General features: G+C 40.6%; 1 protein-coding gene and 1 long non-coding RNA gene across 4 annotated transcripts in view; one reads left to right on the top strand and one right to left on the bottom strand.

Annotated features, from left to right (window-relative positions):
* The window catches only part of LOC149869143 (uncharacterized), a 51,279-nt gene extending 34,095 nt beyond the window's left edge, over nt 1–17,184 (top strand). The window contains exons 4-5 of one of the 2 annotated variants that reach the window (XR_016441394.1): nt 5,901–6,210; nt 16,125–17,184. This is a non-coding gene — a long non-coding RNA (uncharacterized LOC149869143). The remainder of the gene's footprint in view (nt 1–5,900; nt 6,211–16,124) is intronic. The other variant, XR_016441395.1, reaches the window with a different exon arrangement.
* Nucleotides 1–17,635, bottom strand: part of MIB1 (MIB E3 ubiquitin protein ligase 1) — a 123,805-nt gene that overhangs the window by 89,029 nt on the left and 17,141 nt on the right. For both annotated transcript variants that reach the window (XM_090039797.1, XM_090039796.1), the window contains exons 2-6: nt 17,197–17,368; nt 14,824–14,953; nt 12,336–12,440; nt 5,070–5,136; nt 3,938–4,142 (exon numbers count right to left, since the gene is read on the bottom strand). In XM_090039797.1, the coding sequence (XP_089895923.1) occupies nt 3,938–4,142; nt 5,070–5,136; nt 12,336–12,440; nt 14,824–14,953; nt 17,197–17,368 (679 nt within the window). The remainder of the gene's footprint in view (nt 1–3,937; nt 4,143–5,069; nt 5,137–12,335; nt 12,441–14,823; nt 14,954–17,196; nt 17,369–17,635) is intronic.

Below are 17,635 nucleotides of genomic sequence, written 5' to 3'. Positions count from 1 at the left end.
TAAGACACTGACAGCTAAATAGTTTACTGAAAAATGGCTACCTAAAATTTGAAAAAATATAGAAGCAAAATCCAAATGAATAGTGTTCCTACTGCAGCTAAATAGTTGAAAACCTAAGTCACCATTTTTAGCAACATGACTATGACTGCACTGGCTAATTTCAGTCACTTTTTCCCATCCTTTGACTGCACTGGCCAATTTCAAAGTCAACACGTGCTTACATAACATAAAAGTATCATCCTCCGAAGCTTAGCCATCCATGTTCAGAAACACTTTTACCACCTACTACGTAGGACCAATGTCTTCTGTAAGTAAGAACCGGTTCAAACCTAAGAAGCAATACATTTGCAGCTTGGATTAATAAATCTGAAAGTGAAAAAGGATAAGCAAGACAGAATGCCAAACCAAGCACATGGACTCTGCTGTGAAATCTCACAACAGAGATTGTGAGAGCATGACTGGGCGGTGAATATCAAGGGCTATAGGCTGTACAGGAAGGACAGGACAGGGAGGAAAGGCGGGGGTGTGGCGCTCTACATTAAAGAGGAATACACATCCTCATCAGGTAGCACAGAGTCAGAGGAGGGGCACACGGAAGTGCTCTGGGTTAGACTACAAGGCAATCGAAGGGAAAGAGACTTAACAATGGGGGTCTACTACAGACCACCCAACCAAGGGGAAGAGCTAGACCAGGAATTCTTAAGTCAGCTCACGGAGGTAGTGAAGTCAAAGGATGTGGTCGTCATGGGGGACCTGAACTTTCCGGACATCTGCTGGGAAAAGCAGTGAGCCAGGTCTGAACGCTCACGTAGGTTCCTAGCCAGAATGCAGGACCTTCATCTAACCCAGGAGGTGCACAGCCCCACCAGGGGAAACGCCTTGTTGGACCTGGTGCTGGCCACGGGAGATGACCTGGTGAGGAGGCTGCGGGTGCTCGACCACCTGGGTGACAGTGATCATCACCTGCTGGAATTCATCATCCAGCGCAAGGTGGTGAAGGCCTACAGCAAGGCAGCAGCCCTAGATTTCAGGCGGGCAGACTTCAATGAGTTAAGGAGAATAGTCGGGGAAGCACTGAGGTCCCAGAGGGGAGGGAAGTCAGGTGTCCAAGAAGAGTGGTTACTCCTTAAGGAGACGATCCTCCAAGCCCACACGGAGGTAATCCCAACACAGATCAAAAGGGAGCAGGAGGGCACATAAGCCCCCATGGCTCACCAAAAGCACCCAGGAATGTCTCCTAGCTAAAAGGGAGGCGCACACCTAATGGAAGGGAGGGGCCATCACCAGGGAGGATTATACTGTGGTTGCTTGGGGATGCAGGGGGTCAGTCAGGAAGGCCAAGGCAGAGACGGAACTGGGACTAGCTTCCTGGACCAAGGACAACAAGAAGTCCTTTTTAAATACATAAGGGGCAAAAAAAGGTACCGGGTAACGTGGGACCCCTGCAAGACACGCTATGAAATTTGGTTGTCACACCAGATGACAAAGCTAACCTACTTAAGGACTTCTTTGCCTCCATTTTCCCGAGCAGGGACCAGATCAGCCCCCCTCAGGCCCCAGGGGAGGAGCACCTAGGCCATGGGTCAGGGAGGATCTAGTCAGGGAACTTCTGGAGGGACTAGATGTATTTAAATCAGCTGGTCCGGATGATCTCCACCCCAGAGTGCTGAGGGAATTACCTGAGGTCATTGCGGGACCCCTGGCACGGCTGTAGGAGCACTCGTGGTGCTCTGGTGTGGTGCCAGAGGACTGGAAGAGGGCCAATGTGGTTCCCATCTTCAAAAAAGGGAGGAAGGAGGACCCGGGAAACTATAGGCCAGTTAGTCTTACCCTCGGTCCTGGGTAGGCTTTTTGAGAGAATTATTCTGGCACATGTCCATGAGGGGCCAGCAGGGGAGATTATGCTTAGGGGCAACCAACACAGGTTCATTAGAGTCAGGTCATGTTAGACCAATCTGGTGGCCTCCTACAACCAGGTTACCAAATCCTTAGATGCATGGGTAGCAGTGCACATAAGTCTTCCTGGACTTTCAGAAGGCCTTCGACACTGTCTCTCACCCCATTCTCATCAAGAAACTGGGGGACTGTGGTGTCAACACCTACACAGTCAAATGGGTCGCCAACTGGCTGGAGGGCCACACCCAGAGAGTGGTGATGGACAGGTCATTTTCGACCTGGAGGGATGTGGACAGAGGGGTTCCACAGGACTTGGTCCTCGGGCCCGCACTGTTCAACATCTTCATCAGTGACTTGGATGAGGTGGTAAATAGCACCCTGTTCAAATTTGCTGATGACGTTAAGATGTGGGGGGATGTGGGCATGCTAGAAGGAAGCAATAAGCTACAATCAGACCTAGACAGGTTACAGGGGTGGGGGGATGAGAATAGGATGGGATTCAACACTGACAAGTGCAAGGTGATGCCCCTCGGGAGGAAGAACCAGCACCATACCTACAGGCTGGGGAACTCCCTTCTCATCAGTGCAGAGACAGAAAAGGATCTTGGAGTCATCATTGAGGCCAAGATGAACATGGGCCAGGAGTGGGGGGTTGCAGTCAGGAAGGCTAGCCACACCTTGTCATGCATCCACAGATGCATCTCAAGCAGGTCCAGGGAGGTGATCCTCCCCCTCTATGTGGCACTGGTTAGGCCACAGCTGGAGTACTCCGTCCAGTTCTGGGCGCCGCACTTCAAGAGGGATGTGGACAGCATGGAGAGGGTCCAGAGGAGGGCCACTCGCATGATCGGGGGGGCAGCAGGGCAGGCCCTACGAGGAGAGGCTACAGGACCTGAACCTGTTCAGCCTCACAAGAGAAGGCTGAGGGGGGATCTAGTGGCCTGTTACAAACTAGTCAAAAGGGACCAGCAGGCATTGGGGGAGTCCCTGTTCCCCCAAGCACTACCAGGAGTGACCAGGAATAACAATCACAAGCTGGCAGAGGGCAGATTTAGGCTATATAACAGGAGGCGCTGCTTCACAGTCAGGGCAGCTAGGATCTGGAACCAAATTGCAAGAGAAGTGGTGCTGGCTGCTACCCTGGGGGTCTTTAAGAGGAGGCTAGATGTACACCTTGCTAGGGTCGTTTGACCCCAGTACTCTTTACTGCCTTGGCAGGTGGTCAGACTCAATGATCTGCTCAGGTCCCTTCCAACCCTACAAACTATGAAACAGTACATTTAAGCATGTGGAAACTGCATCTTGGAATATACTTATTGCACCGTCTACCTGTATTTTATTTTTTTTCCAAACAAAACATGTGCATGTATAGTACAGTTGTCTTCACAAACTGAAATTATCTGGAACCATAATTTGTTCTCAAACTTACATTTCACACGTATTTGGAAATTTTATATGTGAATCAAGGGATTGCCTGCCTCCAAACAGGACATACAGATAACATTTTCAGTTCTACTGTATGGTAATTCTTTTTTTTAAGTTATTCTTTCACCCTCCATGAAAACAGAATGTATCATAGCCAAAAGAAGTTGACAAATAAATTGAGAGTTAACCGCAGTCACGTTTCATGCTTAAAGTATGTGGCTGTGGAAAATACCCATAATTTATGAAAGTCCTGGAAACTAACGGAGACAGTTACTAATGTTAGTTATCCGACAAAAAGACCCAACAAGCCACATTTTATGAAGATGACAGACAAATCTGCCACTCGATCATAAACACAAAATAATGAAGACAAGCAGTAGCAACTAATCCTTCCTCTAGCAAAGTATCTCTTCCAAAATAGAAAAATTTTAATTTTGTTTTGTGGTAGATAAAGCCCTTATTATGTAATTCAGGACAATGATAAACAATTAATTAGATGGTGGGATGCAACAAGAATCAAAAAGGAGATTAAAGAAGTTTCCACACACTAAATCCCTGCAAGTGATGAAATCAAAGAAAGTTTGTCAGGGTAAAGTGTTGAGAACATGTAACAAACCTGTTGCCACTTGGATACTGTACTACAATGTCATGATCCTCATCAATGCCACAAACTGTGCCAGTGGTGGTTAAGGTCTCAAACATGCCATCGGTCCATCCCCCATGACCATGTTGCAAAGACTGTACAATTTCTAAATCAAGGTCAATGTTAACTAGATCGCCAATCTGCAACCCACCAGGATTCCGGTTACCATTTTGCTCACCTGAAATTGAAACACAAAACAGAAGAGTCTACATGAGGTCGGGCTAAACATTCAAACCATGTCTAAAACTGCAATTAACTTCTGGCAAAATTGATACCCAAGAGCAATTACATGCAGAAAACAAGTGTTCTGAAACCTTACACCCTTAACAGTCAACCAAAGTCTCAAAGACCTTGTTAAAGCTACTGCATAGCTGCATGAATTTATAGAAACATATGATCAAGATGATCAAGCAAAAGACAGCCATTCCCATTTACTATAAAAGTTTAAGGTTAAAAAACAGACATGATGCCTTTTAAAAAGTATGTAGCCTATAGTGAAAAAGGGGGGGCACTACATTTTAGAAACCAGTACTCTAAAAATGACACCAGATTACTGAAGAAGACGAATTACAGTGGGATCAGAAATGGGGTAATAGGAACTATTTCAGTACCTGACCAATATGTAAAACAAAGGAGCAGAAATTAGCATGTCTGTACTCAGCAAATGGTTACTGCAGGATAGAAGCAGGAAACCCCCCACCCCCAAATCACAGTAACTCACATTGGCAGTTTTACCTTAAATTGTTTTGCGACAATTCTTCATCAGATTTAGTGAAATTTTCTGGTTTAGGCATGTGCATCATCTGTCTACTACTTTTATGCTAGCATAACACTGACCACAATAGTATAGAAGTTTAATCCATGCATACCCTCACTGTATAGCCAAAAGTCTTAATTTGCCTGTTATACATCTGACCTAGTTTGGTACATTTATTGCCTATTGCATTACAAATTATTGTAACATTTGAGCATGACAACGCACAGAAGTGCTGTCATTTAAATCATAACTTTTTCGACCATTCTTTTAAGAACTCTGATTAGGAGCTCATCTTTTGATGTCAACATTTCTTGTTACTACCAACACAACATACTTCCTTTAACTCACCTAACACAGGGCAGTGGTCCCTGTAGAAAGAGCCTCCCTTGGCATCTTGGACACATTTCAGATCAGACTAAAAATAATCAAGAGAAGTTTAGTTTAAACACATTAAACCTAAAGGTTGATACAAGTGCATGAAACTAAAACCACAAATTCACTAAAATATAGGTTCAAAGCACATGTGTAAAAAATAAGCACACTACTGAAGTCTGGGTACAAAGAATTGATATAAAATATTTTCCAACACTGTATTTCTACAACCCATTTAAAAAAGCTGTTGACATTCACAGAATCCGTTAAACTTTATTCTTTTTTTTTATGCTTTCACACATTATTACAAAAACATGCTTTGAAGATATGGTAAAGCTGTACTGACCAAGCTGTATAATGCTTCATAAAGTTATAAAACTTGGTACAGCTCAGTAAAGCTACCAAGCTGTAAAGCTACACAAGAACCAAGAGAACTCTTAACAAAAAGATGCTATTACACAAAACCTGAACTATTTGATAATGTTGCCACTCTTTAAAAAAAAAAGAAAGAAAGAAAGAAATCAATGCAAGTAGAGCAAGAATAACATTTACAAATATCTGAATACAGTATGGGACACTACACTATTTGCACAGCAGCAGCTTCAGTGAGCATTTGTCAGCATTGCCTTTAATAAAGCCCCCTCTTTTGTTCATTGCGATTATTACATAATAAATGTTAACCTCTAATTTTCAGAACATTAAGTTTGTTTATTTTTTCTTTTTAAACAAAGAAAGTAGCTAAAATTGCAACTTTCTTTTCTAAGGAACAATGTTATTTTGGTAATTTCCAGAATTTTCTCCCTGTAGGTAAGCAAAGATATCCTCTTTAGACGTCCCAAAGAGTATTTCTGCAGCAGAGCCTGTTCTACTATATATGAAAAACAGAAGTATTTTAATCTGATGACCAGCTATTTATATATATAGCCAGTAACAAGTTCACGCTGTTGCCTGGCATTACTCCTTATTGAACAATTCTCAAAAAACAAAGGTAATTTTGTGTGGAGGAAAGCAGGAAGGGAAATAGAGAACTGCACGGGCAATACAATTCAGATTATGGTAATGGAGGGGGAAGAAAAACAATGGAGGGGACGAAGAACAAAGGAGCAGGTGCTGGAAGGTATGTAAACCAAATGTGCTTTTACAAACACCTTGTACATCATTCTCACACTTCCCCAGGCTTCTCATGAGCAAATAAGAATGAACTGATCTCTAGTCATGCTTTCCCCAATCATTAAGACAATACCTCCTCTGAGCATTCCTAAAAATTTCAATAGCAGTAGAAGATAGAAACCATATACAGTAAAGGAGTAATTTGCAAAGATTAATTCCTCAGTTTTGGAAGCTGTACTACTACTTACTCTAAAATAATCATTCATGCTAGCAGGTTGTCATATTACACACACGCGTGCGCTCTTAAATTTCTGTACAAATATTCTGTTTTATGATCCATTTTACACTTCCTCTAATCCCAGCACCTGTTTAATTGGAGTGCATGAGCAATGCAAACTATTACTGTTGCTAAGTCTATGACTTAGGCTACTGAATTAAAATATTAACATGTAAAATGTGTAAAACCTATCAACCTGCAGTAGCAAAAGACAACGCGTTAAAGCAAGGCCGTCCAACTTAGGAGCGGCCAGGGACTACCCCTCACCACCCCCAGGGATGCACACCCCACTACAGTGTGTGGAAGGCACATCCCATTCCACTCTGAATGGCAGATGACTCCCCCGGTGCACTGTGCCAACATATCCAATCCTGAATGCTGCACTAGATACACCAACATCTCCACACCCCAAATATACCACATAAAATGATAAAGGAGAAGTTTACCAGATGGTACAACTTGCTGCTACTAGATTTTGTGGTCAAGAGCTTGGGGAAATTTAGAAAAATTATCAGTAATTTACACGGAGAATAAGGCCTAAAATAAGGAAAAATTAAAAGTCTTTATGTATCAAATCATACATCAACCAGAACTTGGAATAATGGATTAAGCCTCCTCTACAGGCAAGTTATTCCATGGTTGTCTGCTATCTAGATTCTTGCCATTTCCTCATTAATCTTCAGTGCTGGGCAAAAGATACTATACTGGATGGACCAACACCTCTGATCCATTAGTTAAATCCTTATATTCTCTATTGCAATGGAAAGTGCCAATTATGTACATGATATAACCCTCAGCAATGCCTGATAGGATAGGATGCATTTTAATTAGGGCTGTCAAACAATTAAAAAATGTGATCACGATTAGTTGTGATTAACGGAATTAGTCAAAATTAACTGTGATTTCAATCACACAATTAAAACTCAAAATTATACGCAGAAAAACTCAAAATTATAAAAAAAATTATGCAGGTACTTTGCATGTTTGGGGCATAGGTGTGGGATGCGTGTGTGTGTGGGGGAATCTATGGAGGTGTGGGGTGCTGTGGGTGTGTGTCTGGGGTTTGGAGCCCGTGGGGTGTCCCACATGCCCTAGCAGGATGCAGGGTACTGTGGATCAGAAGCAAGGAGCAGCAGCAGGGCTGGAGGGGGCTATGGGTTGGAAATGAGGGGCAGGCACAGACGCAGACAGCACCCAGCTGGTAAGTCGGTGGAGGAGAAGGAGGGGTGGGGAAAGGGACGGAGGGGCATAGAATCCCCCACGGTGAGGGAGGAAGTGGGGCAGAGGCTGAGATTAATGGGGCCTCAGGGCCAGGGCGGGTTGTGGAGCTGCTGCAGGCAGCTAGTCCAGGGATGCAGGGGAGCACGAGTCCCCAGTGCTAAGCACAGCCCCAGGGAAAGCATACGGGAGCATGTGCCCCCTGGATTTGTGCACAAGGTGGAAGCAGGCTGCCTGCTGAGGCTCTGTGCCCTGCTGTTTTTGCCCTGAGAGCCACATGATGCCATGTTGTGCCTCCCACCACTGGGTGGGCAGGTGAAGCACAGCACAGCTAGCCCATGGCTCCCGGGGCAAAGGCAGCAGGGTACACAGCCCAAGTCTGAAGCAGGAAGCCCACCTCTGCCCCGCTCACAAATCCAGGGGGCACATAAACCCCCATGCCTCTCCTGGGGGTGCACGCAGTGGTGGAGAGCCGGCTCTGCTCTGCACAAGCCACCCACAGCTCCGTCCCATGACTCATCCTGGCCCCAGCCCTGGGGCCCCATACACCTCTGCCCCACGCCCTCCTTCACGTGGGGGCCTTGAGCTGTCCCCCCCCACTCTATGCCTTTGCCCCCTTCTCCTCCACAGACTTACCTGCTGGGAGCTGCCCCTGGGCTGCATTCCTGTGCCCCACCTCCACTTCCTGTTGTAGCAGCTTGGAGCCCATGCCTGGGCTGCCCTGCAGCTCATCTGCACTGCCAACACTGCCTCACTGGTGTCCTGGAGGCAGTGGAGTGAAGCCCAGGCACAGATTCCAAAACCACGTGTACAATTAAAGCATTAAAAAAATTTAACGCCAGTTAACGGGTTAATCATGCACATTAATGGCAATTAATTGACACCCCTAATTTTAACTATGGATGGCAATGGATTTTAACTATAGATTTAAAGGTTTAGTTCTTTCAACTCAAAGACCATTTTAAGTCTCAGCTTCCAAACCTACAATGACTGTGGATAAATAGGCCTCAGGGGGCACTCAGAAAGAATAAGTTTAAAATGGCAAAAAGAAAACATAGGGGCAATGGAACCTTTCATTTCCTTTACCCTCTCAGCTATTGCAGCATTTCAGACTTTTTTGAGAAATAACACAGAGACGGCTGTGGCTATGACTATAAATCTGACAAGGATTCCTTTCGTACTTTTCACAGACAACAAGGAACACCCTCTATAACTAAAATCATAGAGGTGGGTGACCACAGAATTTTTCTGCCTTTCTGTTAAGCTATTAAAAGTTGTAGTAGCTGAATGCAAACATGACTTTCCAAGGAATACAATGCATGCACATATTTAGGGCAACCATACTAGTGGAAGACCCTAGGGTTTAATTCCCAAGCTACTGGTTAAAGAAATTTGAGACTGGAGAAGGTTAATAAGTTGCAATTGAGACCAATACCTATCAGGAATAAGGATGTAACATGAATTTAATTCCTACATGTACATTATAAAGATTTAAAGGAAAGCAAAAGTCATCCCAAGACATTAAAAAAAAAACAGTTCATAATATTCTCCTGAACTCACTACAATTTGTGTCTTGCAACTCAGTGTTGAAGCTGGCTGTCTCTACAAAAAATTTCTGCACACTTTGAGGTTATTTAACTGGCACTACGATGTTTACATATCCACATATTAAGTTTCCAAATGTTGTCATCTTACTCAAGTAGTAGCATTTTGCCCCTACCAATAACCTTAAATGATAGAAGGCTATATTCCTTTAACTAGTTATACTGGGAAGTGGGGATGAGGATTATAGATCATCTTCTTCTCAACAGTATGCAGTTATGTATACCAAATTCTGTTACCTTAAACTAGTGGTTCTCAACCTTCTTAGACTGAAGACTCCCCCTCATAAAATGCCAGCACTTAGTTTTCACTCACTTTCGGCTAAAGAAAAATAATAAAGTAATTCATCTGTTGCAAATCACTCAGCAAGATCACCACAGGTCGGAATGTTTTTAAAACACCAGATTCTTATTTGAAATCTCTGGGTTTATCTTGTAAATTGTATTTCCACACTTAACAGGGCTAATATTGCATGACACCCAGCATCACACTTAAAAGGATCTCAGCACACCCCGTGGTACCGTTAAACTGGTTGAGAATCACTGCCTTAAACACTGCTGCTGGACAGACTCTCTTCCAGAGGCAGAAAGGGATACCTCCCCAAATTACCCTTATATGAACATGGCAAGATGACAAACACAAAAACTGATTACAATGGCAGCACTGACGTATGCTACTTGATATCTCTTAAATCAAGCTCGTCACTAACAGATTACAAAATTGTGCTTAAAATGTACTGCACTTGAGTGAAATTAAGAGCTGGCATTCTCGGGGGGGGGTGTTGAGTCTAAGAAGGTTAAGAACCACAGATGTAACAGAATCTGACGTATATAACTGCAAACAGGTCTCACAGGGCCCGTTTGGTGCAGGTGTTGAGCCTTCAGTTCTGCTTGCAGCTACAGCCTTAGCTGATAAAAGCAAAACTCTAATTCAGGTAAAGAAGCTCTTCAATAAACTGTTTACAGCCAGATAAGCATTGCAGTAGTGCATAATTTCAAAGACCAACAAAAATCCTCCAAGGATAAAAACTATCCCGTATGAAAAATCTAAGTATTTTTTTAAAATAAAGGCTAGACTAACAGTTTTAAAAACATTTTCAATGAGCCTTTTGTATTAATAATTGATCATTTTTTAAATTTGTAAATGCATTAAAGAGGCTTGACATCACTTAGCCATTCTATTTATAATTAGACCTTTATATTTATAAAATTTCTGCTGTCAGAAGAAGATTAAACAGACTGCAGTTGATTTGTTAGTAACAGGCATTATAATTGGGGGACAAAGTATTCAAGGACAGAACATAACCAATGTTATTTCATTTCTGGACACTAGAGGGACCATTATGATCTACTCAGCACAATTCCCTGCATTACACAAACGACAAACTTCAATTTAGTAATTCCTGAATTAGTAAAATAACTTCTGGTTGAATTTTATCTTAAGTTGTGGTAATAGGGCTCCATTTGCAAATGCACCACTGCTCTGATTCCAAACAGAAAAATACTGTATTAAAGAGAAAAAAGGGCGGGGGGGGGGAAGAGATAAAAAAAGTCTAACAAAGTTAAAATAGGATAGCAAAACTACAACGCTGTGAGTAACCAATAATTAAAAAAGAAACACCTACATGTTGAAATTAGGTTATCATGCAGATCTGTCGAAATTAAATATAACGTATACCAACAAAAGACCAGCAACCCTAAAAAAGTCTTCAAGGAAACAAATTCAATTTTTAATTGTAGGTAAAAACAGTTAGTCAAGCTTGATTTCTGCATAATGTAGTGAGACTACATATTTCACTTGATATCTGCTAATATTTCTCAAACTACCTAAAATTCTTGTTCAGATCTCAGTTAGAGACACTGTAGCGACTTATTTAGTGAAAAAATGCAATTTCTATTTTATCCACAGTGCACTGTGTATGTCCAATTAGTTAATTAGTGATGACCAATAAGCTTCATAATATGTACACTGGTGAAGCTGATCTGCTTTTCAAAATACTAACTTGTTTACATGTCAAATAACTGATTTTAATCAGATGGAGTTTGCTTGTGTCAAAAAATAGCAATTAGCACACTAGGATTTTGATTTTATCCAAAATTAAACTAAATTTTGATAAGTGATGATATGGTGAAAAAAATTACTGTTCTTAAAAAGCTGAGCCAATCTGTAGTTTAATCCTTGTTATTGGAATGTGACAAGATGACATTTGAATCTAAGTTAATATAGCTCTCCTCTGCAATACCAAAGCAAAGAAAAAATTAAACAGAGACTATGCTAATTGAGATGTCACAGCAGTGACTAATTAAAGTAACCTCTCCTTGACCCACAGGGCATACCCACCCACAGGAGGGTATAAACAGTAAAAGAAAAGCCAGCAACAGAAGGCACCCAGAGAAGCTGGCCCATTTATGAAAGCTTATGCCTTAGACCCTAATGTGCCATCCATGCCCTGCCTTCTCTCCACAATTTACAATCATTAAACTCCAGAAACTACTAAATCAGAGCTAATGCAATTTAACTTGAGAAGCAGCATAGTTCTAAATATGGGAAAAGGTAATCCAGCACTGAAAGTGCCCTCTGTGTTCTTCTTATATTAAATTAAAAATATGACTTCTGAAATCCTTGCAAGTATTCTAACCCAGATGTTTGGGATTCCTGGCAATATTTAAAGGCTGCTTTCTAAGAGAACCCAATTTCCTTAAAAAAGTTTGTTAATACAATTTTATTTTTATCAGTTTCATGAAAGTAAAGTATTAATATAGGGAGTAAGCTATATTTGCAAAATAAGCCTTGTACTTTGGACAGAAGCCAGTTCTAACATTTAAATGATCTGCATGTTTAATAACTCTCAGATCAGACTCTCTTCCTAATGCATATGCATGATCCATACAGCTGTATTCACAGTGAACTGAATAATAGCATGTGAACTGACAGAAGGATATCACAAAAGCTGGAGAATAAAAGCACAGCACAAGTTATTCTTATTGCCCTTCCCCCACCAAACAGTTTATCCTTTGTATTGCTTTACTACTTACCATGCCCTCAAAGCCAACCCTGTAAAGGTTTTTAGCTCCATTGTCCCAAAGAACATATGCTGCACTGTGTGGGCTTGATGCACTCCAGTCCTGGATTTCAGTTACCTATTTAATTAAAAAATGAAAATAAAAATACTGCTTCTAGTACAATGATCCAGTAATCTATGTTGAATGTTTAACTTCATCAACCACTTACGGATAAGAAGATAGTAGTTGTATTTTTTTCTTCTTTTTTTTCCCCCCCAACCAAAACCTCTTTTTCTCTTAACAATGTATCCAGAAGTTAAGGTTTTCTATGAAGTAAGCATTTCAGATTGCCATTTCAATAAAAAGCCTAAATATTTATTTGATGTAAACAGAAAAAAAACCCCCAAATTTTCAGGCTTATGGTGCTTTGAAAAGTCCAGACCTAAAAAAAATTCACGTAAGACAGCAAACAAAATTATTCTAACGATTTCAACGTTTAAAAAGGCAACTGTCTTAAGCTAGCTAAGGTGGTTCAACATAGTGGTAGTTTTATATTATGTGAATATATTTATATTATGTAAATTATATTATTTAAGTGTTTGGATAGTCTTTCAGTATTAGGACAGAAGAGCTTAAGTAGAGAGGAACTTTTCCCCCTTTTCTGAATTACCAACAAAAATTTCGCAAATGCAATCCTCAAAACTCCATTATGCAGTCAAGCAAGTTCTTGAACTTGTTACCGAGTAATAACATTCTAATTCTACATCTATCCAAAAGCCTTGTGTTTTTCAGTATTTTCAGTCTCTTTTTTTTCAGTTTAGTGCTCTTATCCTGAAAAGATCATGATGGAAGAATTTCCACAATAACAGGGGATGACAGCACACAAATGTGCAGCAGCTGAAAACTTCCTTTAATTTTTTTTTTCATATTTTTTATTTTGATTTGAAATGTGTGATCCTCGTTAACAGTTAACTCACTTAACCATGGACTTAATTATTAAGTAAAGGCTAATTCTAGATCAGTGCTGAGGCACCTTTACTTCAAATACAGGAACATATAAATTCATCAAAATATATGTAACAAAATAAACCTGATAAAAAAAGCATCAAAGCATCAGTTCACTAATAGGTAAGAAAATGAAAATTCAAACTCCTATAATCTTTTATGTGTGCTAATAAAATTATGGAAAACATACATTTCCTGTTTAAAATCCAAAATAATACCAAACTATTCTTAGCATATTAGTTCTTTTGCATGCTCTTCCTACAGTTTCCTTTGCCTAAAATTATTACAACTGCATTTCATTTAATCTAATCTCCCACTAGGAAGATGTCTTATTATTCTAAAGCATCAAAATACCACAAACCTATTCCAGGAACATGAACAGAGCAACTACATCTAAATGCCAACAATATTTTAAAGCCCAAAACCAAACAGGTAAATCCTCCCAAATTACTGGACTGAAGTATGCAAGATTTAATTTAAAAACAAAACAAACACACACTTGTAAAAAAACAGCACTGCATAAATTCAGAGGTATCCCCACAAGCAGTTATACTGCAACATTCTTTATTGGGAAAACTGATGGATAGCACTCTAATTCCTGATGGTTATAAGGCTCACCCGTAATCTAGACTGTTTACAGAGGTGCACCAATATATTGGTCCATATCATATCGGCACCAGTAAAAGGAAAATTGACATGATCGGCAATCAGCTTTTTTGACCGATGAGGCCAATGTCACTGATAAATGCCACATAGATGTGAGCAGCTGCAGCATGCATGTAGCCAGGAATGCAGCCCAGCAGCTTGGAGAGAACCATCTGACTGGTGAGTCTGTGGGGGGAAGGAGGTGGGGTGGGGCACGGGACAGAGCCATGAGTGGCTCAGCCAGAGGGCTCCCGCTGCTGCATGCACCACAGGAAAGGCATGGGGGGCATGTGCCCCAGATTTTTGCATGGGACAAGGCCCATTGCAGGCTGGGGCCAGGAGCTGTGCTGGCTTCTTCCCAGGATGGGGACTCGTTTGTGGTGAGCGGCAAGGGGATGCTACAGTGAATGTTGGGGCGGTTGTAGCACTACCACGTAATCTCCCTTCCCAGCTTACCCCGCCCAGCTTCCCCCCAACCCGCTCCCAAGAATATGCTGGTGCAGTCCCCAGCCCCAGCCTGCAGCTGGCTGCCCACCCTTGCCCTGTGCACAAATCCAAGAGGGCACACGCTCTCCAAGCTTCCGGGCTGCATACTGGCAGTTGGATCAGTACTGGCCAATATGGCCGATAAATAATCATCAGGACAGGTAGTTTAAATAATCGGCCATAAAAAATGTAGTCTTAAAACTCATATCTACATTTGATAACTTATAATTGTATATGAGCTACCTATCTGGGGAATGACAGTGAGTCTGAAAAGTGTGTAGCTAATTAAAATATTATCAAAGTAATCTAGAAAGCTCTTGGACATTACCATGCATTCTGAACACAGGGGGATAGCGTGTGCGCGTGCATGTATGGAAGTTCTTACCTTCCCCCTACGTCCATTGCCACCATCTTGATCTTCCCACTGCCAATCAACTCCACGTACAACCCTGGCACCTGCAAAGATTCCTCTTGCTGTGATTTTTTTTGATTTACGACGAGACTCTAACAGTACCCTGAAGTGGAAGGGGGAGAGGGAAAAACCCATTAAATTACAAGTTAATAAAAGCTACACCTGAGTAGTCATGAAACAGGACATATAGCCAAAATTTAAAATAGATCATTGCAAGTTTAACACTGTAAAACATCAGGAACTAAGTATTTCTGTGTATATATTCACTTTTTAATGCAAAAGCTCAGAACATTACATCTTAGCATCTGAAAAGTCACAAGATTAAAAGATCTTCTTTCTGCGTTTGAGTTGTAAGTTTTTAAAATTAATACTTTAAATTTCATTTAATTATTTTCCCTAAGCCTCCTGTTAACAACCATACTGAAACAATTAACACCTGAGTATTTGTGTCTCTAACTCAATGTCAGAGCTATGTATATTTTAGCGTGAACAGGATTCTGCACTGTTCCCTACCTGTATTCTATTTTTATTCATTTTATTTTAAAATTAAGCTATTTAAAACAAAACTGTCTTCCTCAATGTCATTCCCTGAAAATATTTTTTTCTTTCTTCTGGGTGCATTGGCACCCTTCATTCAGTGTTTCCTCATTAATGTTCATAACCCTGAAAAAATAAATCTCTTACCCTTCCTCTGTCTGCAGCAGAAACTATGCCACATGTACCAAAATCAACCCCTCTGAACAAAGCACTTCTTTGTGAGTACCTGAGAAGCTGGGCTTAATTTCCTTTCAAGGCCACTATCCTAAACAGTGTCACTCTCCAGTTTCATGGGATGAAACTTGAGAATGTTGCCAGACAAAGGATATTTTTTGGCAGAACCTTAGATTTTTTTCCTGAGTCTCTTTCAGAAAAACTCTCCTGCTGAACTTCTCACAGCCAGCAGATGGGGTAATAGAAAATATAAGCTGCAAAATCAATTCTTAGCGATTCCTACTTCTTCCATCCAGCAAAAAGTAAGTCTGGAAGTACATGAAAATATGTTTTATTTAAAATAGGTATCAGCAATCTGTCAGAAGAATTAAAATGTCTCAGTTTTATCAGTTATTAATAGGTTTCATATCAACATGCAGTTCCTATGTTATTATGCGCTCAAGAATGACAAACTCTTCATTTTGCTTCACCCAAGAATAATTTGATGTAGCTGGATGCTTTTCTTGTGAGCTGTCCCTCAAGTTCCATGACAGTAAATATTAATTTAAGTCTGTTTTTCACAGATAAATTGGATCCAGGAACAACAGTTCTCTTTATTTATGGACTATATAAAAGCAGAAGTCAAAGCGGAGCAAAGAAAGAAGCCAAGGGAATGAAACATTGAGATGGCATGAATATTACACTGACTGCTATAATTACCTGTCTGCAAAGCCAGAAGGAAACCAATGACCTGTACAGGAGTACACCAATTAAAAAGAATGTTTCAGAGGTATAAAAACCCTCTTTTAACAGAGATGAAATGTTTAATTACCCAAACAAAATTACTGGAATAACATTCTTTGAGGCAGTGAGAGGTTTAAGCAGAAACAAACTTTAATATGGGGCATTTTTATATAAATCATTTTTTCTTGCTAGTCATTTTATGTTGTACTATAAGTAACTGAACACCTCTTGCCTGTACTTGGCCCAACTTCTACTTTAAGTTTTGGCCTGCAGCAAAATTACCCTAATAACATCAAACTGATGTCTTGTGGTGCCTAAATACTTCACTAGTGTGAATATTAGAAATGCAGAGATAGGGGATTTGTTACAGAAAAAATTAAGACTGGCATCTGAGTAGTTGCTGATTAGCTTAAATTACAAAGAAACAGGAAAAAAATTACTCAAAAGACTCCAGTAATCAGTTACTAAGCATATCCCTTCAAGCATACACCTCCTATACACAAATTTAAGTATGAAAACACAAATATGCATGGGTTTCACCAGTGGAAAACTTCCTGTTCATTTATCACCTGCTTGCAAATGACATACTTTCTACAGGCCTTAATTCTAAGATCTCTCTTTAAAGAACAAGGATCAGTTCTTCTTAGAATATGGCATAAGCAGGTATGTCCCCCTGTTTTATATGGGAGTATAGGTAGCGAAATAGTCTGGGCCACACCATGACAGTGGAGAACATTCTAAGGAAGAAGCGAAATACTGAACATGCGATACCATTATATTTACCGTTTATAAAAATGCATAAAAGGCAAATCTCTTCAGCTATTACCTTACGCATACCAAAATTATATAACTAAATGAGAGCTTAGAAAAGATAACAGCAATAAATGTCAAGGGAAATGCACACGCTTTTACCTTTCACTTCCTGGTGTGGTTATTCTGTAAAAACGATGTCTCAAGTGATGTTTGTCCCCATGATAACAGACTGTGCACAAGTCATAATTTGTACATTCTGCACATTTCCATCGAATCCCAATGATTGGTTGTTGGCGACAAGTATCACACATAGTTCCATCGTGCTTGATTCCTATAAAAAACAAGACAGACACTAGTAATAAAGAGATTTCTTTATTATACCGCCAAAAATTAAGATTACAAATTAAAATGTTAATAGGCCAATGAGTTTTAACTGAGACACTATATCAGTTTGGGTAAATCAAAAATAATTAATTGAAGGAAAAGTTCTGGGTAGTTTCCTTACTATTTCTGGTTGCTAGTCCATGATTGAAAACTTTTAGTTCCTTTTCATCTATTGAATTTTGTTGACAGCGAGGTTCATTTTTCCTGCTATTTA

This window comes from Crocodylus siamensis, chromosome 3 (genome assembly GCF_052110815.1).
Source record: "Crocodylus siamensis isolate JL-2025a chromosome 3, ASM5211081v1, whole genome shotgun sequence".
Classification (NCBI taxonomy): Eukaryota; Metazoa; Chordata; order Crocodylia; family Crocodylidae; genus Crocodylus; species Crocodylus siamensis.
The sequence above is the reverse complement of the archived record's forward strand: the minus strand, read 5'-3'. Positions and strand labels throughout refer to the sequence as shown.